Genomic DNA, 22,947 nt, shown 5'->3' with positions numbered 1-22,947 from the left:
TTTTCCTGTAATCTTTGACGCTGTGTCCAATCAAGAACCTACAGGTCTCTGCCTTAAATACACCCAACCATCTGGCCTTCAGAGCTGCCTGTGGTAACAAACTTCACAAATTCAACACCTTCTGGCTGAATAAATCTCACGGCATCTCTATTTTAAACGGATGAACCTCTATCCTGAGGCTGTGCCATCTTGTCCTAGACTCTCCCAACGTGGGAAATATCCTTTCCACAGGGTCCAATTAGATCCCCCTTCAGCTTTCTAAATTCCGTTGAGTAGAGACCCAGAGATATCAAAAAAACGTAGCCGAGACACTGGCTGACGATGTCTGGAGTGGGACTCTGCTGGTGAATGTGAACCGTACTTCCGGCCTGGTGACTACCTCGATAAACAGGTTACCGATCACATCCACTGCCAGAAAATGAAAAAGGATAAACATAGTAATACTGACCACTGTCCACGCTGCAGTTGAACACAGTGATGATCTGGGGATTTTAATGGGACGGTGTCAGGTGATTCCAGGAAATATCACTGGGATTATTTTCCATGAGCAATAAATCTCCCTGGATCACAAACTCTCTAGTCACCTGTATCACACACAGACCAGCCAGCAGGGCACAAGCTAACCGATCCCTAGATTACACACTCTCCGTACGATGTGTCAAAGTGTCTCGTCCCCTTGGTCACAGACTGACCATTGAGAGGCACACGGTCCGGTCCCTTGGTTCACAGGCTGACCAATAACCTGGATACACACACTGTCCATCCCCACGCTAAGATCAGACAGCTGATTGCAAACAGTCGGATCCTCGGACCACATACTCTCCTTACGCTTTGAAATACAATGTCCTGTCTCCTGGGTCACAGACTGACCATTGCCTTGATAAGCACGGTGTCCAGTCCCCTGGACAACAGATTGACCATTCCCTTAAGACGCACATTGTCCTGTCCCTTGGACAGTTCTGTACACTTTCTGTTTTAATAACATCCATCCTGTGCCCTACCTTCGTGTATGAAATGCTCCAGGGAAACATGCATCTGTACCCATGGTTTCCTCCCGTTCTCCAACACTTTTCAGGGCCTTACAATTTACAATGCACTCCTACCCTGGTTTAACTTTACAAAGTGAACGCTTTCCTTCGAGCACTTTCCACCTTCGTCTCAGTCTCCTTGTAAGTTTACATAACCCCACAATACCAACAATTTTGACGTCATCTAGAAAATAACGAACACCATTATTTTTTATCTACGAAGTCTTTAATTGAATGCGCAAACAGTGGACCCAAGACCCATCCACACCACAGTCACCAGCCTCCAAACTGAATAGCCCTCTATTAATAACCATCTGATTCCTTCCAGCTTGACGGATCTATTTCCAGTTGGCTGTTCCGCCCGCAAGAAAATGAATCTTAGTGTTTTTATTACGGCGACATACATGTACTTTGATTATAAATTCTCAGTGAACGTTGAAATTTAATACTCCAAAGATTTCAGCTGAACTATGTGTGGAGTCGACAACATGTTTGCCGTCATTAGCTGCAGCACAGAATACAGGGCAAAAAGATCTTGTGACCAGGTTATAAACTGTCGGTTGGACCAGATGAATAGCGTGTGCGGTCCTGGTAACTATACTGCAGGAAGGTTATATCAGTACTGGAGAGATTGCAGATTGAATATTCAATGACAAAAGATTAAATCGGTTGAGAACATCTTCTGACTCAGAGAAAATCATGTTCCTTCATAAATGCTTTCCAAGTCGCAAATCCATGGTCTCTCTCGAGACTAACGGCTGCCTATTATTGTTATTTATGGAGGTAAACATGACTCTAAAGCTCATGTATATATCTTTGAACATTAGTTCCATCATTTGAACTAATTGTTTTAGCTTTAATAATGCAAGAGCGAATAATTTCAAATCATTCCGTACAGCAGGTGTGTCAAGGTATAATTCATTTGTTTTTTTTTTCTGTTTTGATACCCGATATTTGTCCTATTCAGTAAATTAGAGAGCGGGTTTAAAGCTAGACAAAACCATAGCAGATTTAGTGTTTCGCTCTGGAAAATGCCTTCATTTATTTTGATAACACTAGTTTTACATTTTGATTCTATCGCTCATAGTTTTTCACTTGCCGTTGTTAATAGGGTGATTTCTGTCCTCCAATGCTTCAGATGGTGTAAGTATCAGGTGTTTATACTAGAAAGTGCCATTAACCATGAATAAGGGACAGATTCAAATTGATTTTGAAAGACAATATAACATTGAATGATTTCTGCTTTCCCCAGGGCTGATATAGAATTACATAACCTATTATCAATTGTTCCTCAAATCCGTTCATACCCTAACAGCATTCTTTCTGCTCTTCTGTAAGTATATTGTGGTTGTCTAAGTGAGTTGTTATTAGCTACGACATGCACAATGTTACAATTTAAAAAATAAAATTGTGTTACTATTATTAAGGGCCAATAATATCATGGTAGGTGACCATTCAGTTTTCCTATAAACGCAGAATTAAAGCTGTCCTTTTGGCTGGCAGTACTTAAATTCAGCCTATTATATCTTGTGTCCTATGGGAGCATAGGAAGTTAGAATGTTTGAGGTAGGTTGGGTTGAGAAAACAAGGGTTTGTGTGGGGGGATGTAGTGTTATTTCTAACTGGATGGAGTTCTTCCATTATGTGACAAAGGTAATAGATGAAGTTACACATGGATATTTTCTACTTGGATATTGGTCGGGAGTTTGACAAAGTCCCACATTGGTGTCTTATACAGAAAATTAACATGCTGGGGAACTATGGTGAAATGGCCTTTTCGATTCATAGTCGTCTTCCCCATAGCAGACAGGTTGTAAACAGAATTAACCTGACTGGCGCTCTTTGACCAGTGATGTTCAGCAGGAAACCACACTGGGATCGGCCATGTATACACATATGTCACTCATTCCAAGACTGGCCTCAAAACCTACCCACCATTGCTCTGGGAATTACTTTACCAGAAGTACCACTTTGCCTGAAAGCGGCCCCTCCCACCCTACCCACTCACAAGTTTCAATTTTGGATGGGAATACATGTTGGGACTGTCAACGAGAGTTGATTCCCAGAGATACTCTCTCCATCCTGGCGAATACATTTCCCTTAATTCATATCCTGGAAATGTTCTCTTCATCTGGACAGCTGCATTTCCTCCGATAAACAACCTGGAAATCCTTGAAACAGGTGGTACATCTCCTGTAGTGGGGTAACGGCTGCCCACTACACCACATATATCACACACACACACACATTTCCCCTCTCCTCTGACCGTCACTCCAAAAAGGAATCACATTTACCCTCCTCCCTGCCACTTTCCATGAACACATCACCCTCATATTTCATTCACTCGCTCCTTGCTGGGGGCTTGGCAATTCCGTCTTTAATGAGCCAGTCGACTTACTTGTGCAGGTTCCAGGGTCCTGATCGGTGTCTCTGACGTCACTGTCTCTGGGCTGACTTTGCTCCTCCTCCTCTGAGGCCGGACCGCATTCAACTGGGACATCGCTCTCAATCTGACCCTGCTTCGGTGCATTGCTTCCCGTGTCCCGATCAGCTTCTCTTGGTGAACGGCCTGGTGAATATCTTCCACTTACTTTCCGTAACCGAATTAATTTCCCACCTGAAATAAGTGACGAAAAGCAAGTTATTCTAGAGTGATTTAGAGTCGAGCAAAAGAAGGATTCACAATGAGTGTCTACAATAAGAACATGAGGCATCGGAACATATTTAGGCCATTTGGCCCCTCGAATCTTCTCCGCCATTCAATCATGTCTACTGCTATTTTTCCTTGTCAGCCCCTTTTCTCGCCCTTCTTCCCGTAATCTTTGATGCTGTGTCCAATCAAGAACCTACAGGTCTCTGCCTTAAATACACCAACCACCTCCTTCACAGCCGCTTATGGTAACAAAATTCCCCAAATTCAGCACCTTCTGGCTGAAGAAATTGCACCGCTTCTCTGTTTCAAAAGGATGATCCTCTATCCTGAGGCTGTGTCATCTTCTCCTAGACTCTCCCAACATGGGAAACATCCTTTCCACAGGGTCCAATTAGATCCCCCTTCATCTTCCTAAATTCCGTTGAGTACTGTTACATAACCCGTGGGTATCTCTGAGAAAATCATTTTCCTTCATAGATGCTGCCTGACCTGCTGAGTTCCCCCAACAGTTTGTGTGTTACCGGCTTTAGTTCCCTCTGGAGAAATGCTTTCGGATTCACATTAATCCTCCTCACCAGTGACATTGCATTGTCCACATAGCCTTCTTTGATTTCATGTTTGTCTCCTGCTGTTTTATATTTTCGGTGCATTATCACTATGGAAGCTCTTAACCTTTTTGTTCAGAAACCCGCATTCATCATTTGTCTAACACTCATTGGGGTATTAAAACATGGAGGCAGACCATACATTTGTCTACAGCTATATCCCGATCCTCAGCTATTCTCGGCCTGGCTACAATAAAGAGGTTTCATAAACATACCTCAGCTGCATCTCCTTCGCACAGCAGTCAAGAAAACCAGGCGGGAGTTGACAGCTGTCCTCCCAAAACCTGAAATGTTGTGTTATAACACAATCTCTGAAACCCCTGAAATGCTCGTCTGGCTCTGAATGCTTTAAATAGAAGTTGGAGATGTCTTTCACCTCTAAACAAGCCCTAGTGTGCAACAAACCCGGAACCTGGACTTTTACATAACACACAACACCGCTGTCACATTCCTGTCTGTGTTTGACTCTCAACCACCTGATTCAGGGTCTCCTGCTACTTTCACTCAGGTGAAGCTTTGCATGGTGATCGGAGTCATTCGACCATTTCTGATGTCAGGTCCCTGCGCTGGAGCTGTTAGATTGATCGATTACTCAAAGCCACTTTACCTGTGTGATCAATGACACTGCTTGATGAAACTTCTCTCTGCCCTGTTAGCGCCTGTGTAAGTTCCTTCATCTGAAATATTGTGCGCCAATAGGGCAATAGTTTAATTATAAAGATCCCAGTGAACATACCTGTAGCCATTCTGATTCTGACTGACGATTGTTGATTGTCGTGTTCTTATTCGGTCGCGGTGCAGGACAGCCCCACCTGCTGGTGATACCCTGAATTACACAAAACAAGAAGATAGTTGAGTCAGAGAGAGTAGGATTATCTTACAAATGTGACAGTATCGCCGTCCTCTGTATCAGTGAGCAGTTCACCTTGGGACCAAACATTCCCTGTTAACATCAACTCCCACACCATGTCTGCATGTCTGTCCAGTGATATCTGGAGCATCCTACTGATAGAGTCACAGAACAACAGAGCACAGATACAGACCCTTCAGCACAATGGGACAATGCTGACCGCAGTGCTCACTGAGATGCGCCCAATTTCCTGTGATAGGCCCATTTCCCCCCGGCCTCTTCATTCCATCGACAGAACTGCTTCTGCACATCCCAACTGCTTCTGGAATTACACAATTGTGCCTGCCTCGTCCACTTCCTCTGACACCTTCCTCCACATAATCACCAGCATCTGCATGGAAACGTTGCTGCTCATGTTGGTTTTGCAATCTCCTCTGCCCATTTAGATCCCCTATAAGCTATGATAATCTTCACCGTGAACACCATCTTCTAATTTTGTGTCACCTGTGAACTTATTGGTCAAGCCTTGTACTTACACATCCAAATGTTTGTAGGATAGTAACTGTTCTGGATCCTGGTGGTGTGCGTTCTGAGACACCTGTACCTTCTACCTGGTGGCTCCAGCGAGAAAAATGCATTGCCTGGGCGGTGAGAATCTTTGATGATGAATGGTTCCCTTCCACAGTAACATTTCATGTAGATGTGCTCAATGGCTCCGAGAGCTTTACCCGCGACACACTGGGCCAAATCCAGTACCTTTTGTAGGATTTTCTGCTCAACGTCATTGGCGTTCCCCGACTAGTACATAATGCGGCCAGTCAGCAGACTTTCCACCACACATCTACAGAGGTTTGCCAACGTTTTTGATGACATATCGAATCTCCTCAGACTTCTGAGGTAGTAGAGGCGCTGTTGTGCTTTCTTAACAATTATACTTATTGTTGGACCTCTCGGAGAGTTACACCCAAGAATGTTAAGTTCTTGACCTTCTCACACTCTGATCCTCCAATGATTACCGGCTCAGGGACCTCTGGCTTCCCTCTGCTGAATTCTATAATCAGTTTCTTGGTCTTATTGATATTGAATGAGAGGTTGTTGTTAATACACCACTCAGCCAAGTTTTCAATCTCCCTCCTGTTTGCTGATCCACCACCCCTTTTGATAGAGTCCACAAGAGAAGTATCATCAGCAAACTTGTATATGGTGATGGAGCTGTACGTAGCCATACAGTCACAGGTATAAAGCGAGTCGAGCAGGGGGTTAAGTACACAGCCCTGTGGTACTTGACATCTTCTTCTGGTTACTACTCTGCCCACGACTGAAGGAACTGCGGAGATCTGTGAGCAGAGTTCAGCACATCATATAAAGCAACCTCTCCTCCATGGACTCTGTCTACACTTCCTACTGTCTCAGTAAAGCTGGGTGCATACTCAACGATCCCCACAACCTGGACATTCTCAATTCTCACCCATTCCCCATTGGGGAGAAGTTATAAAAACCATAAAGCATATACCTCCAGGCTCAAGGACGGTTTCCCTTCTCTTGATATAAGCAAACTGAATGTCCCCAGTGTGATAAGATGGACGGCTGACCACACAGTGTTATGCGAAGTGACTTTACACTTTCTGCACTGCGCTTTCTCTGTACCCATAATGCTTTGTAACACTTATTGTTTCACCTTTTATCACTCAATGTACTGTTCAATGAATTGATGTGTGGGGCTGGGTCGCAAGGCTAGATTTTCATTGAATCTCTATATATGACAATAATAAACAGATTTCCAATATTAATGGTGTGGAAATTATTAGACAGTCTGGATTGCCGGGTTGGATCTTCTGCAGGGAGAGTTAAGTGAAGTGTAGATTTTTTTTAGGAGCCCAGACACACGGAAATAATTATCGACCCGAGGTATCGATCCAGGTGAAGTTCGGATCCGCTACCGGCCAGGTGATGGAGATAAAGTTCTAGGATACATGTCAATGTACACCTCACCACCTCATCCCACTCCTAGGACCACAGCACCGGAGGTAGAGCGGCAGCTAATCTCAGGAGGCTTCCCACAACCCGGACCCACACAGCAGGTTTGTCCCGGAAGCGGTGGGAGGCCGGTTGTTCGGGGAAATAACCGGAATCACTGCCCAATATCGCTCGGGACCGGCCTCAGTTCTCACCTACGGGATGTCATTGGTCTCGCCCCACAGAGGATGATATTTCCCCCGGCTCCCCACCCATCCACAAAAAAAATCTCTGCCCATCCTGGGACTGAGCATGCGCAATGTGATCGTGTGTCAGAGAGCAGGGGATGAGCCTCAGAAACAAGCCTGCAGATGCTGCCGATCTGCAGTAAAAAGGGAGCTGGAAACAGGATAATATGATGGGTGCAGGTTCTCTAAATTAAACCAGTGACTCTGCTCCTCACTTCTCACACGCTGCCTGATCCACCTGCCACATTTTTCACATTTCAAAATACACGAACTACAATTTTAATGTATCATTCTCGTCCCATCGTTGTGCACCCTAGGTCACAGAGAGACAGGTTTGATTCCCATTACTGTCCAACAGACCATTCTGAAACAAAAAGGAATTGTGCAGGTTTGATTCAAACCACTTCAATGTTTACAAACACTAACTTATTTTCACATTCCTCCGGCCTCACTGGACAGGAACACTGAAACATTAAGTGAGAAACAGCAGGAGGCGGCCATTCAGCCCCTCCAACCAATGACAATATGATAGCTGCTCTCCCATCGCAGCCACGTTTCTTCACGATCCTCATTTTCTCGATCGCTTCAGTCTCCACACATCTGCGGACCTCTGTTTTATGTGAGGTCGATCACTGAGTCTTCACCGGCCTCTCTTTTGGGGATTTATAGACATTCACCACCCTCGGAGTGAAGACATTTCCTCTCATCTCAGTTCCGGACAGTCCACCCCCTTTTTCAGAGTCTGGGATCCCTGGTTCAACCGGTAATGACGTTGTACATTTCATTGTGTTCACCTCTCAGTTCTCGATTCTCTAAATTAAAGTGTTATCAATTCTGTTCTTTCTTCAAACGATGACCTCACCACTTCAGGGATCAGTCTGGTGAATCTTCATTGCACTCTCTATCACAAATACTCTCTAACATCGTTGTTAATCCTCTATGGAATTAATTTCCATCGGCTGCAGTCCGAATCACTCATCTCCCACCCCTGTCACTATTTCCACCTTCTCAACTCCCCGTCACCTGGATCCGCCTCTCACTGCCCAGCTCTTACCTCATCCCCACCCCTCACCCCTTTTCTCTGACTATTTCCCGTCCACTCTCACTCCGGAGGGAGGGTCTCGGCCCGAAATGTTGACGGTCCATTTTCCTCCACAGATGCTGCCCGACCCATTGAGTTCCTCCGGCAGTTTGTTGTTTGGTCTGTATAACCCATGTCAGTATGGGGAGCGGGATTTTACACCATTTTCCAGGGACAATCTCAACGAAACCCAAATAATTGTTGAAGTCATTTTCATTCTTATACCCAGTAACTCTTGCAATAAATAACTTCGACCTCCCTCCCTACCCTTTGCATCTCAGTCCATCTCCATTTAAACAGACTCAGGATTTTGGTTTGTCCTACAGAAGTGGGTGATCTGACATTACCCACATTGGGCTCCAGCTGACCTATTGTTCTCACTCACTTATTTTGCCTCAGAAACCCCGAAACCTCTCGACAAGAGACGCAGAACAGAGAACAGTACATCACAGGAACAGACTATTCGGCCCTCAATGTTGTGCTCAAACTATTCAATTAATCAATTTTCCAGCTATACTAATCCCTTCTGCCTGCACAAATTTCTCTCACATTCATGTGTCTATCTAAACATCTCTTAAAACTCCCAATGCATCTGCCGCTACCATCACCCCAGGCAGCACATTCCAGCAACCCACCACTCTGTCTGAAAAAAACACTTCCCCCTCACATCTCCTTTCAAACTACCCCTCTCACTTTAAATGTATGCACTTTGATTTAGACATTTCCACCCCGGGTAAAGAGTTATTCTCTGCCTACTCTATCTCTGCGTCTCGTAACCTTATGAACCTCCATCGTCTCACCCCAGCCTGCGCCGCGCTGGAGAAAACAACTCAGGTTTGTCCGAACTCTCATTACAGCTCGTGCCCTCTAATCCAGGCAGTATCCTGGTAAACCTCATCTGCACCCTCTCCAGGGCCATTGACATCCTTCCTGGAATGAGGCGAACAGAACTGTATGAAATACTCCAGATGTGGCCAAACTCACGTCTTATGAAGCTGCAGCATAACCTCCTGAATCTTGAATACAATATATGACTAATAAAGGCACACGTGCCATTTGCCACCCTGTCCACCCTGTCAATCGGTGTAGCCACTTTGAGGGAGCAATGAACTTGTTACTCCAAGATCCCTCTGCTCATCGACACTATTAAGGGTCTTGTATTTAACAGTGTTCGTATTTTCTTTATAATTGACCTACCGAGATGCCAAGATGGTCATCACTAATCAAATCTCAGCATTATCTCGGGTCATGTTGAATTTATTGCCAAGTGAGCAAGTACGGGAAGGTACAGGTACAGAGAAACACTGACTTGCAGCAGCATCACAGGCAAGTACATTCAGATAACACACAGAACGTTAGTATACAATTCTGAGTCATTATCAATATAGAAATAAAAGTTTTCTATCATTAGCAATATTATATATATGGTGTCAATAATCATTAATATACATTTTCTGTCATTAACAATGTATAAATATACATTTTTTTCAAGAGCTGACTTGGAAATATTGAATTTGATCACTCAGCCGAATTGTTGACACAGTTTGGGAAAAATTGGGCTCCAAGCACGGGACTACTACACCAACTGGGACATCCTGCAGACCCAGGAAGGGTCTGGTTATTCCTTCTCATTAAATACACCGACATCGGGAACAGCAGCAGGCCACTCAGCCCATGCAGTCCATCCTGCCCTTCAATGAGACTCAACACTAATCCATCCTTGCCCCCAACATCACTCCAATCCACTTTGACCCCACTTGCAGCTCAAAAGTATGCAGTGTTTGACCCCCAAAGTGATGAATATCTCTGCTCGATACCACCGTGGGTTCAGACATTTCCGCAGATGAGCCCCTCATGTCCCTTCCCCACTGTTAATCGGCTCCTTCACCCACCCTGCTCATTGATCCACTGAGACAAACCACCTCTCAGACACCATGCTGTCTACCCTCTCTCACACCATCTTGGTTCTCTCAGTAAAATCCCTCACCTTCGTCCTTCTGACGGATCAGGCACTCGGCGAGGTGCCCGCATCAAGCTAATGGGCAGAGCGGTCTACTCCTACCTGTCAGCGATACATTATACTCCGGCCGCAGAAGTCACTTCACAAGCACCCCCAAATTCCTTCGGAGGGAAATGTAAATAAATCAAAAGGCGGGGCATTTAGTTAGGGGTTTGTTCCGCTCTGACAGCAGGTTTGGAGCGGGAGCGTGATTGATGATCAGTGGGGAGTAACACCGTCTCGGCTGGTCCATCTCCTCTATTGGGTGTAACCAGTGATTGACATCGTTTCGCATTAGCAATGGGAAGAGTGTAACGCCTCTGTTGACTGTGGGGTGGGGTGGGGTGGGTGGATCGGGTAATTGCTACCTCAGCCGGTAAAGTTCAACCGTCTCAGCACCAGTGTGATGTAAGGAACTGCACATGTGACGTCAGATCCCGGTGTGGGGACCCCACACGTGTCATCAGGCATGAGGGGGCTCAGAGTGACGTCATATCCCGGTATTGGGAACCCACACGTCACATCAGGACGTGAAAACTTGTTTTCAAAGGCTGTTCAATGGAGATTTTTAATGATTTCAGAGGAACAATGAAAGGAAACTTAACAGGTGTCATCGCTGAATCCGGTGACTAGCGGGGTGCCTCAGGGATCTGTTTTGGGCCCAATGTTGTTTGTAATATACATAAATGATCTGGATGATGGGTTGGTAAATTGGATTAGTAAGTATGCTGATGATACTAAGGTAGGAGGTGTTGTGGATAATGAGGTGGGTTTTCAAAGCTTGCAGGGAGATTTATGCCGGTTAGAAGAATGGGCTGAACGTTGGCAGATGGAGTTTAATGCTGAGAAGTGTGAGGTTCTACATTTTGGCAGGAATAATCCAAATAGAACATACAGGGTAAATGGTAGGGCATTGAGCAATGCAGTGGAACAGAGAGATCTAGGAATAACAGTGCATAGTTCCCTGAAGGTGGAGTCTCATGTAGATAGGGTGGTGAAGAAGGCTTTTGGAACGCTGGCCTTTATAAATCAGAGCATTGAGTACAGAAGTTGGGATGTAATGTTAAAATTGTACAAGGCATTGGTAAGGCCAAATTTGGAATATTGTGTACAGTTCTGGTCAACGAATTATAGGAAAGATATCAATAAATTAGAGAGAGTGCAGAGACGATTTACTAGGATGTTACCTGGGTTTCAGCACTTAAGTTACAGAGAAAGGTTGAACAAGTTAGGTCTCTATTCATTGGAGCGTAGAAGGTTGAGGGGGGATTTGATCGAGGTATTTAAAATGTTGAGAGGAATAGATAGAGTTGACGTGAATAGGCTGTTTCCATTGAGAGTAGGGGAGATTCAAATTTGAAGACATGATTTGAGAGTTAGGGGGCAAAAGTTTAAAGGAAACACGAGGAGGTATTCCCAGCGACTGAGCTGGGAGAACCACTACAGCGCATCTTCAACATGAGCCTGGAGCAGAGAAGAGAACCCAGACAGTGGAAAACATCCCGATACAGGACTTTGTTATATGGTGCAACTCAAACTACCTGTGTCTCAATATCTCCAAGACCAAGGAGATGGTGGTGGACTTTAGGAGATCTAGGCCTCATATGGAGCCAGTGATCATTAATGGAGAATGTGTGGAGCAGGTTAAGACCTACAAGTATCTGGGAGTACAGTTAGACGAGAAGCTAGACTGGACTGCCAACACAGATGCCTTGTGCAGGAAGGCACAGAGTCGACTGTATTTCCTTCGAAGGTTGGCGTCATTCAATGTCTGTAGTGAGATGCTGAAGATGTTCTATAGGTCAGTTGTGGAGAGCGCCCTCTTCTTTGTGGTGGCGTGTTGGGGAGGAAGCATTAAGAAGAGGGACGCCTCACGTCTTAATAAGCTGGTAAGGAAGGCGGGCTCTGTCGTGGGCAAAGTACTGGAGAGTTTAACATCGGTAGCTGAGCGAAGGGCGCTGAGTAGGCTACGGTCAATTATGGAAAACTCTGAACATCCTCTACATAGCACCATCCAGAGACAGAGAAGCAGTTTCAGCGACAGGTTACTATCGATACAATGCTCCTCAGACAGGATGAAGAGGTCAATACTCCCCAATGCCATTAGGCTTTACAATTCAACCGCCAGGACTTAAGAACTTTTTAAAAGCTATTATTAATGCTTTTTGAGATAGTGATTTAGATGTATATCATATTTTTTACTGAGTTAAGTATTGTATGTAATTAGTTTTGCTACAACAAGTGTATGGGACATTGGAAAAAAAGTTGAATTTCCCCTTGTGGATGAATAAAGTATCTATCAATCTATCTATCTATCTATCTATCTATCTATCTATCTATCTATCTATCTATCTATCTATCTATCTATCTATCTATCTATCTATCTATCTATCTTTCTATCTATCTATCTATCTATCTATCTATCTATCTATCTATCTATCTTTACTCAGAGAGTGATAGCTGTGTGGAATGAGCTTCCTGTAGAAGTAGTAGAGGCCAGTTCAGTTGTGTCATTTAAGGTAAAATTGGATAGGTATATGGACAGGAAAGGAGTGGAGGGTTATGGGCTGAGTGCGAGTAGGTGGGACTAGGTGAGATTAAGAGTTCGGCACGGACTAGGAGGGCCGGAATGGCCTGTTTCCGTGCTGTGATTGTTATATGGTTATATGGTTATAATCCAGTGTTGTGTGAGGTTGTGTGAAGTCCTCAACTATGTGGCCGGCTTTGCCATGTTGTTGATGGAGTGGGCATCATGGCCCTTTTCTCGAATTTGGTCACAAAACCCCAAATGTTTCAGGGGAGGACTTTCCAGGGTGATCGGGCCTGGGGTGGTTTACTCAGTGCATTATCCTGTTGTTTACTAATTTGATAAAGAATAGTTTTACTGATATAAACTGGAATTGACAGCGGGGTCCACGCACAGTGTATTAGTCAACAGAAAACCTCTCGTCCCTGCAGTCTCTGTGTCCTGGCAAACTCAACACCTTGACAATGTGGACCACAGACACTCCCTCCTCAAAGTCGGTGTACCATTCAAACAGCTAATCGCTGAGAGGAACTATATTTGTTGGTAATTAAAGTGCGCCCAGAACTGGTTTGATGGAGTCGATGTGGAGTTCAGGCGTGTGAAATTGAAAGGACGGGTCTGTGTTGTCCATCCGCCCTCCAGTGGTGCCACAGTGACGTCCTGCAAAGTGCAGCACAGTTCCGAATCCAGCGGATGCCGGTGGTTGTCCTGTTCGGGCGGCGGTCAGAAAGGGCCTGATCCCGGGTTGTGTAAATCGAGCGTTAGTTGCAGTGGAAGTGGGCCGGGACCAGGCTGTCTGGTCTTGCAGATCTGGGTTTAGTTTCGTGCCCGAGCAGAGATTGTGGGATCAGTTAGTTGTGGTTCCCCAAGCTGGCAGGGAGGATGTGGGTGATGTGGATCAGTCTACGTGTGTGGGTGTGGGGTAAACGGGGAAAGGGGCCATGGTACGTGGACTATCAGATGCATCTTGACCCAGGAGGATTCCCAGCGACTGAGCTGGGAGAACCACTACAGCGCATCTTCAACATGAGCCTGGAGCAGAGAAGAGAACCCAGACAGTGGAAAACATCCCGATACAGGACTTTGTTATATGGTGCAACTCAAACTACCTGTGTCTCAATATCTCCAAGACCAAGGAGATGGTGGTGGACTTTAGGAGATCTAGGCCTCATATGGAGCCAGTGATCATTAATGGAGAATGTGTGGAGCAGGTTAAGACCTACAAGTATCTGGGAGTACAGTTAGACGAGAAGCTAGACTGGACTGCCAACACAGATGCCTTGTGCAGGAAGGCACAGAGTCGACTGTATTTCCTTCGAAGGTTGGCGTCATTCAATGTCTGTAGTGAGATGCTGAAGATGTTCTATAGGTCAGTTGTGGAGAGCGCCCTCTTCTTTGTGGTGGCGTGTTGGGGAGGAAGCATTAAGAAGAGGGACGCCTCACGTCTTAATAAGCTGGTAAGGAAGGCGGGCTCTGTCGTGGGCAAAGTACTGGAGAGTTTAACATCGGTAGCTGAGCGAAGGGCGCTGAGTAGGCTACGGTCAATTATGGAAAACTCTGAACATCCTCTACATAGCACCATCCAGAGACAGAGAAGCAGTTTCAGCGACAGGTTACTATCGATACAATGCTCCTCAGACAGGATGAAGAGGTCAATACTCCCCAATGCCATTAGGCTTTACAATTCAACCGCCAGGACTTAAGAACTTTTTAAAAGCTATTATTAATGCTTTTTGAGATAGTGATTTAGATGTATATCATATTTTTTACTGAGTTAAGTATTGTATGTAATTAGTTTTGCTACAACAAGTGTATGGGACATTGGAAAAAAAGTTGAATTTCCCCTTGTGGATGAATAAAGTATCTATCAATCTATCTATCTATCTATCTATCTATCTATCTATCTATCTATCTATCTATCTATCTATCTATCTATCTATCTATCTATCTATCTATCTATCTATCTATCTATCTATCTATCTATCTATCTATCTATCTATCTTTCTATCTATCTATCTATCTATCTATCTATCTATCTATCTTTACTCAGAGAGTGATAGCTGTGTGGAATGAGCTTCCTGTAGAAGTAGTAGAGGCCAGTTCAGTTGTGTCATTTAAGGTAAAATTGGATAGGTATATGGACAGGAAAGGAGTGGAGGGTTATGGGCTGAGTGCGAGTAGGTGGGACTAGGTGAGATTAAGAGTTCGGCACGGACTAGGAGGGCCGGAATGGCCTGTTTCCGTGCTGTGATTGTTATATGGTTATATGGTTATAATCCAGTGTTGTGTGAGGTTGTGTGAAGTCCTCAACTATGTGGCCGGCTTTGCCATGTTGTTGATGGAGTGGGCATCATGGCCCTTTTCTCGAATTTGGTCACAAAACCCCAAATGTTTCAGGGGAGGACTTTCCAGGGTGATCGGGCCTGGGGTGGTTTACTCAGTGCATTATCCTGTTGTTTACTAATTTGATAAAGAATAGTTTTACTGATATAAACTGGAATTGACAGCGGGGTCCACGCACAGTGTATTAGTCAACAGAAAACCTCTCGTCCCTGCAGTCTCTGTGTCCTGGCAAACTCAACACCTTGACAATGTGGACCACAGACACTCCCTCCTCAAAGTCGGTGTACCATTCAAACAGCTAATCGCTGAGAGGAACTATATTTGTTGGTAATTAAAGTGCGCCCAGAACTGGTTTGATGGAGTCGATGTGGAGTTCAGGCGTGTGAAATTGAAAGGACGGGTCTGTGTTGTCCATCCGCCCTCCAGTGGTGCCACAGTGACGTCCTGCAAAGTGCAGCACAGTTCCGAATCCAGCGGATGCCGGTGGTTGTCCTGTTCGGGCGGCGGTCAGAAAGGGCCTGATCCCGGGTTGTGTAAATCGAGCGTTAGTTGCAGTGGAAGTGGGCCGGGACCAGGCTGTCTGGTCTTGCAGATCTGGGTTTAGTTTCGTGCCCGAGCAGAGATTGTGGGATCAGTTAGTTGTGGTTCCCCAAGCTGGCAGGGAGGATGTGGGTGATGTGGATCAGTCTACGTGTGTGGGTGTGGGGTAAACGGGGAAAGGGGCCATGGTACGTGGACTATCAGATGCATCTTGACCCAGGAGGATTCCCAGCGACTGAGCTGGGAGAACCACTACAGCGCATCTTCAACATGAGCCTGGAGCAGAGAAGAGAACCCAGACAGTGGAAAACATCCCGATACAGGACTTTGTTATATGGTGCAACTCAAACTACCTGTGTCTCAATATCTCCAAGACCAAGGAGATGGTGGTGGACTTTAGGAGATCTAGGCCTCATATGGAGCCAGTGATCATTAATGGAGAATGTGTGGAGCAGGTTAAGACCTACAAGTATCTGGGAGTACAGTTAGACGAGAAGCTAGACTGGACTGCCAACACAGATGCCTTGTGCAGGAAGGCACAGAGTCGACTGTATTTCCTTCGAAGGTTGGCGTCATTCAATGTCTGTAGTGAGATGCTGAAGATGTTCTATAGGTCAGTTGTGGAGAGCGCCCTCTTCTTTGTGGTGGCGTGTTGGGGAGGAAGCATTAAGAAGAGGGACGCCTCACGTCTTAATAAGCTGGTAAGGAAGGCGGGCTCTGTCGTGGGCAAAGTACTGGAGAGTTTAACATCGGTAGCTGAGCGAAGGGCGCTGAGTAGGCTACGGTCAATTATGGAAAACTCTGAACATCCTCTACATAGCACCATCCAGAGACAGAGAAGCAGTTTCAGCGACAGGTTACTATCGATACAATGCTCCTCAGACAGGATGAAGAGGTCAATACTCCCCAATGCCATTAGGCTTTACAATTCAACCGCCAGGACTTAAGAACTTTTTAAAAGCTATTATTAATGCTTTTTGAGATAGTGATTTAGATGTATATCATATTTTTTACTGAGTTAAGTATTGTATGTAATTAGTTTTGCTACAACAAGTGTATGGGACATTGGAAAAAAAGTTGAATTTCCCCTTGTGGATGAATAAAGTATCTATCAATCTATCTATCTATCTATCTATCTATCTATCTATCTATCTATCTATCTATCTATCTATCTATCTATCTATCTATCTATCTATCTATCTATCTATCTTTCTATCTATCTATCTATCTATCTATCTATCTATCTATCTATCTTTACTCAGAGAGTGATAGCTGTGTGGAATGAGCTTCCTGTAGAAGTAGTAGAGGCCAGTTCAGTTGTGTCATTTAAGGTAAAATTGGATAGGTATATGGACAGGAAAGGAGTGGAGGGTTATGGGCTGAGTGCGAGTAGGTGGGACTAGGTGAGATTAAGAGTTCGGCACGGACTAGGAGGGCCGGAATGGCCTGTTTCCGTGCTGTGATTGTTATATGGTTATATGGTTATAATCCAGTGTTGTGTGAGGTTGTGTGAAGTCCTCAACTATGTGGCCGGCTTTGCCATGTTGTTGATGGAGTGGGCATCATGGCCCTTTTCTCGAATTTGGTCACAAAACCCCAAATGTTTCAGGGGAGGACTTTCCAGGGTGATCGGGCCTGGGGTGGTTTACTCAGTGCATTATCCTGTTGTTTACTAATTTGATAAAGAATAGTTTTACTGATATAAACTGGAATTGACAGCGGGGTCCACGCACAGTGTATTAGTCAACAGAAAACCTCTCGTCCCTGCAGTCTCTGTGTCCTGGCAAACTCAACACCTTGACAATGTGGACCACAGACACTCCCTCCTCAAAGTCGGTGTACCATTCAAACAGCTAATCGCTGAGAGGAACTATATTTGTTGGTAATTAAAGTGCGCCCAGAACTGGTTTGATGGAGTCGATGTGGAGTTCAGGCGTGTGAAATTGAAAGGACGGGTCTGTGTTGTCCATCCGCCCTCCAGTGGTGCCACAGTGACGTCCTGCAAAGTGCAGCACAGTTCCGAATCCAGCGGATGCCGGTGGTTGTCCTGTTCGGGCGGCGGTCAGAAAGGGCCTGATCCCGGGTTGTGTAAATCGAGCGTTAGTTGCAGTGGAAGTGGGCCGGGACCAGGCTGTCTGGTCTTGCAGATCTGGGTTTAGTTTCGTGCCCGAGCAGAGATTGTGGGATCAGTTAGTTGTGGTTCCCCAAGCTGGCAGGGAGGATGTGGGTGATGTGGATCAGTCTACGTGTGTGGGTGTGGGGTAAACGGGGAAAGGGGCCATGGTACGTGGACTATCAGATGCATCTTGACCCAGGAGGATTCCCAGCGACTGAGCTGGGAGAACCACTACAGCGCATCTTCAACATGAGCCTGGAGCAGAGAAGAGAACCCAGACAGTGGAAAACATCCCGATACAGGACTTTGTTATATGGTGCAACTCAAACTACCTGTGTCTCAATATCTCCAAGACCAAGGAGATGGTGGTGGACTTTAGGAGATCTAGGCCTCATATGGAGCCAGTGATCATTAATGGAGAATGTGTGGAGCAGGTTAAGACCTACAAGTATCTGGGAGTACAGTTAGACGAGAAGCTAGACTGGACTGCCAACACAGATGCCTTGTGCAGGAAGGCACAGAGTCGACTGTATTTCCTTCGAAGGTTGGCGTCATTCAATGTCTGTAGTGAGATGCTGAAGATGTTCTATAGGTCAGTTGTGGAGAGCGCCCTCTTCTTTGTGGTGGCGTGTTGGGGAGGAAGCATTAAGAAGAGGGACGCCTCACGTCTTAATAAGCTGGTAAGGAAGGCGGGCTCTGTCGTGGGCAAAGTACTGGAGAGTTTAACATCGGTAGCTGAGCGAAGGGCGCTGAGTAGGCTACGGTCAATTATGGAAAACTCTGAACATCCTCTACATAGCACCATCCAGAGACAGAGAAGCAGTTTCAGCGACAGGTTACTATCGATACAATGCTCCTCAGACAGGATGAAGAGGTCAATACTCCCCAATGCCATTAGGCTTTACAATTCAACCGCCAGGACTTAAGAACTTTTTAAAAGCTATTATCAATGCTTTTTGAGATAGTGATTTAGATGTATATCATATTTTTTACTGAGTTAAGTATTGTATGTAATTAGTTTTGCTACAACAAGTGTATGGGACATTGGAAAAAAAGTTGAATTTCCCCTTGTGGATGAATAAAGTATCTATCAATCTATCTATCTATCTATCTATCTATCTATCTATCTATCTATCTATCTATCTATCAATCTATCTATCTATCTATCTATCTATCTATCTATCTATCTATCTATCTATCTATCTATCTATCTATCTATCTATCTATCTATCTATCTATCTATCTTTCTATCTATCTATCTATCTATCTATCTATCTATCTATCTTTACTCAGAGAGTGATAGCTGTGTGGAATGAGCTTCCTGTAGAAGTAGTAGAGGCCAGTTCAGTTGTGTCATTTAAGGTAAAATTGGATAGGTATATGGACAGGAAAGGAGTGGAGGGTTATGGGCTGAGTGCGAGTAGGTGGGACTAGGTGAGATTAAGAGTTCGGCACGGGACTAGGAGGGCCGGAATGGCCTGTTTCCGGTGCTGTGATTGTTATATGGTTATATGGTTATAATCCAGTGTTGTGTGAGGTTGTGTGAAGTCCTCAACTATGTGGCCGGCTTTGCCATGTTGTTGATGGAGTGGGCATCATGGCCCTTTTCTCGAATTTGGTCACAAAACCCCAAATGTTTCAGGGGAGGACTTTCCAGGGTGATCGGGCCTGGGGTGGTTTACTCAGTGCATTATCCTGTTGTTTACTAATTTGATAAAGAATAGTTTTACTGATATAAACTGGAATTGACAGCGGGGTCCACGCACAGTGTATTAGTCAACAGAAAACCTCTCGTCCCTGCAGTCTCTGTGTCCTGGCAAACTCAACACCTTGACAATGTGGACCACAGACACTCCCTCCTCAAAGTCGGTGTACCATTCAAACAGCTAATCGCTGAGAGGAACTATATTTTGTTGGTAATTAAAGTGCGCCCAGAACTGGTTTGATGGAGTCGATGTGGAGTTCAGGCGTGTGAAATTGAAAGGACGGGTCTGTGTTGTCCATCCGCCCTCCAGTGGTGCCACAGTGACGTCCTGCAAAGTGCAGCACAGTTCCGAATCCAGCGGATGCCGGTGGTTGTCCTGTTCGGGCGGCGGTCAGAAAGGGCCTGATCCCGGGTTGTGTAAATCGAGCGTTAGTTGCAGTGGAAGTGGGCCGGGACCAGGCTGTCTGGTCTTGCAGATCTGGGTTTAGTTTCGTGCCCGAGCAGAGATTGTGGGATCAGTTAGTTGTGGTTCCCCAAGCTGGCAGGGAGGATGTGGGTGATGTGGATCAGTCTACGTGTGTGGGTGTGGGGTAAACGGGGAAAGGGGACATGGTACGTGGACTATCAGATGCATCTTGACCCAGGAGGATGGGTCCTGGGACAAATTAAGTCCTAAACAAGGGAGGAGTTGGTCCATTGAATCAGGCAGGATACGTGACCTTTCAGGAAGCAACAATTCTCTTTTCACCTTAGTTCCTGAGTAATCTCCCTGTTAACATTGTGTTTGTTACAGAGCCCCAGTGTCTGGGAACAGCTGAATGGCAGGCAGCAGAGGGTGATGGTGAGGGTGAAGGCTGTTTCTTTGACTCGAGGCCAGTGCCTAGTGATGTTCCCCAGGGTTACACCTATTGTTACTTGCCATCTATATCTATAATTTAGTTAAAATATATAGGATATAGGTAGTAAGTTTGGACATGGAACATAGAAATCTACTGCACTTTATAGGCCCCTCGACCCACAATGTTCTGCCGACCATGTAACATCCTCGAGAAATTGTCTAGAATAAGACTGCTTTACTCAGCCTCAAGTACACATCTAACAGTCTTTTAAAAGACTATTGTATCCGCCCCCTCCACCGTCGCCAGCAATGGACGCCACACTCAACACTTTCTGTGTGAAAAATTCCCCTGACATCCTCCCTCTACCTACTTCCAAGCACCTTAAAATTATGCCCTCGTGTCAGTCATTTCAGCCCCTGGGAAAAAGTCTCTGGCTATCCGCACGATCAATGCCTCTCATCATTTTATAGACCTTTATCAAGTCACCTTTCATTCTCCGTCACTGCAAAGAGAAAAGGCCAAGCAAGTTTTCAGCAAGTATGTTCAAAGAATTACTTTTTTTGAAAGGTATGAAGTATAAAATCTGCCCTCTGTCTCCATCTCTCCACCTAGAACTTACCAAAAGCTACTTCAGAAGATGCAAGACCTTGAAATGAGCAAACACTGAGGGAATCAGTGTGAATTAAACAGCTGAAATACTGGAAGCACATTAGCAGATCTGTAGTTATTGAAACTGTATTTGACAGAGGCATAACTGGTACTTCTGGGTGCATTCAGTCTCACTCCAACTATTTCCTACCTTCTTTGTGCAGATGTGTAAGTTCTAAAGGACAGTGTTTGATTAAATGAGACTCACCAAACTTTCTGCTGACTGAAGCAATGCAAACTCTGAGTCAGAAGAGTTCTCTACAGTAGATGCTCTCAGTCCTCAGGCTGGTTCACATGTTGCTGTTCCCTCGTCTTCAGTTGTGGTTCGCTTCCAGTTGTGGGCTTTTCTTCTCAATGTTCTGTTACGTACCCCATTCCAAGGCTCCCTGGGACTCCGGGTGATATGTAGATGACACGATGTGCTTGGCCCCCAGTTCTCCAACTATCTCCTGGAGTGTTCTCGAAGTAAAGATTCTACCCTGGTCAGATTGAATTTCTATTCACCTACCAGTGTGAATAACTGGCCTTGAGATTTCTGAGAGGCACCTGTCATGTACTCCATGACCGCGTTAAAGAAACAACAGAAATGGAGTCTGGTATTGCTATAAACTAATAACGTTGAGTAACGTTGGGGAGGGAGAGAGAGAGAGAGAGAGAGAGAGAGAGAGAGAGAGAGAGAGAGAGAGAGAGAGAGAGAGAGAGAGAGAGAGAGAGAGAGAGAGAGAGAGAGAGAGAGAGAGAGAGAGAGAGAGAGAGAGAGAGGTGATGCCGTCGATCTTCCTTTTGTCTTCCAAAGTCCTATTGTGATCACCGACTATGACCATGATACATATGACCGATCTTCAGTGGTGGAATTATCACCCAGGCAAAGATGGGCACACGAATAATTCCCCACCAGTCTCACCTTTTCACACTGTGAGCTACTGATCGATTTCCCCCAATCGATACTCCAAAACCCCCACCTTCCTGTGGATGCAACAAAGCTCGTTCAGCATCTGCACTGTGTGCCTCGTGGCGTGCCTGTCTGTGTATCAGCGGACCTGGTTTTTATCTCCACATGATGGACACCAGCTGTCCATCAACCTGCTCCGCCCTCCACAATCCCCACTAGCAATGAAATTACCAAGCAGGACATCAACATTGTCCATCGGAAATATAGATCGCACCCCAATCTTAACAGGTCCTGATACCAGTTCCAATTTCAAACTTACCTAATGCAAAGGCACAGACTCAGTCACCTTTCCAATTTTCTTGATAATGTTTACTTCATCCGTTTTTGTCTCATCACCAAAGTCCATAACTCTATCCAATATTAATGACTGAAAAGCCGCAGTATCTCGCCATACTCTCACTGCAACCGGGGTTGACCCCTCCTTTACGGACAAAAGCCCCATCTGAGATAAACCGCTTAAATCCCTCTTGCAATCGGGTAGACCCCATCTTTCTTCGTGGTGTCTCAACCGACTGAACACAACCAGTTGGAACTGTCTCCTTTTCTTTTCCGAGCAAAACAATTAGCCGCCACATGACCAGGCCTCTTACAATAGTGACAGGGAAAACTGGAAAACTTTCCTTTCGACTGCTTTCCTTCCTCCTTTCTCTTGTCACTATTTCCCAACTTACTCTCTGCTTAACCTGTGGGGAATCTTTGTTATCTCGGCTACTCCTTTGGTAGCTCTTGCTCGGGAAAAAGCTACTTTACCTGATGGGTTAAGGCATACTAGTCTGCCAACTTAGCAGACTCTGACAGGGTCGCAGTCTCTATTTCATTCAAGTACGTCTTTATGTTGTCAGGGACACAGTTTTTTT

At 45.2% G+C, this 22,947-nt stretch overlaps 2 protein-coding genes across 2 annotated transcripts in view; both read right to left on the bottom strand.

Annotated features, from left to right (window-relative positions):
- LOC140724413 (uncharacterized) overlaps positions 1-5,063 on the bottom strand; it is a 32,614-nt gene extending 27,551 nt beyond the window's left edge. Inside the window, exons 1-2 of the mRNA XM_073038862.1 lie at positions 5,023-5,063; positions 3,427-3,645 (exon numbers count right to left, since the gene is read on the bottom strand). Of these exons, the coding sequence (XP_072894963.1) occupies positions 3,427-3,645; positions 5,023-5,032 (229 nt within the window). The 5' untranslated portion in view covers positions 5,033-5,063. The remainder of the gene's footprint in view (positions 1-3,426; positions 3,646-5,022) is intronic.
- Positions 1-22,947, bottom strand: part of LOC140724415 (NACHT, LRR and PYD domains-containing protein 3-like) — a 130,759-nt gene that overhangs the window by 52,951 nt on the left and 54,861 nt on the right. The gene's annotated exons all lie outside the window — the stretch shown is intronic.

The sequence above is a fragment of the Hemitrygon akajei genome, unplaced genomic scaffold, assembly GCF_048418815.1.
Source record: "Hemitrygon akajei unplaced genomic scaffold, sHemAka1.3 Scf000208, whole genome shotgun sequence".
Classification (NCBI taxonomy): Eukaryota; Metazoa; Chordata; class Chondrichthyes; order Myliobatiformes; family Dasyatidae; genus Hemitrygon; species Hemitrygon akajei.
This window is presented reverse-complemented; position numbering and strand designations above follow the sequence as displayed.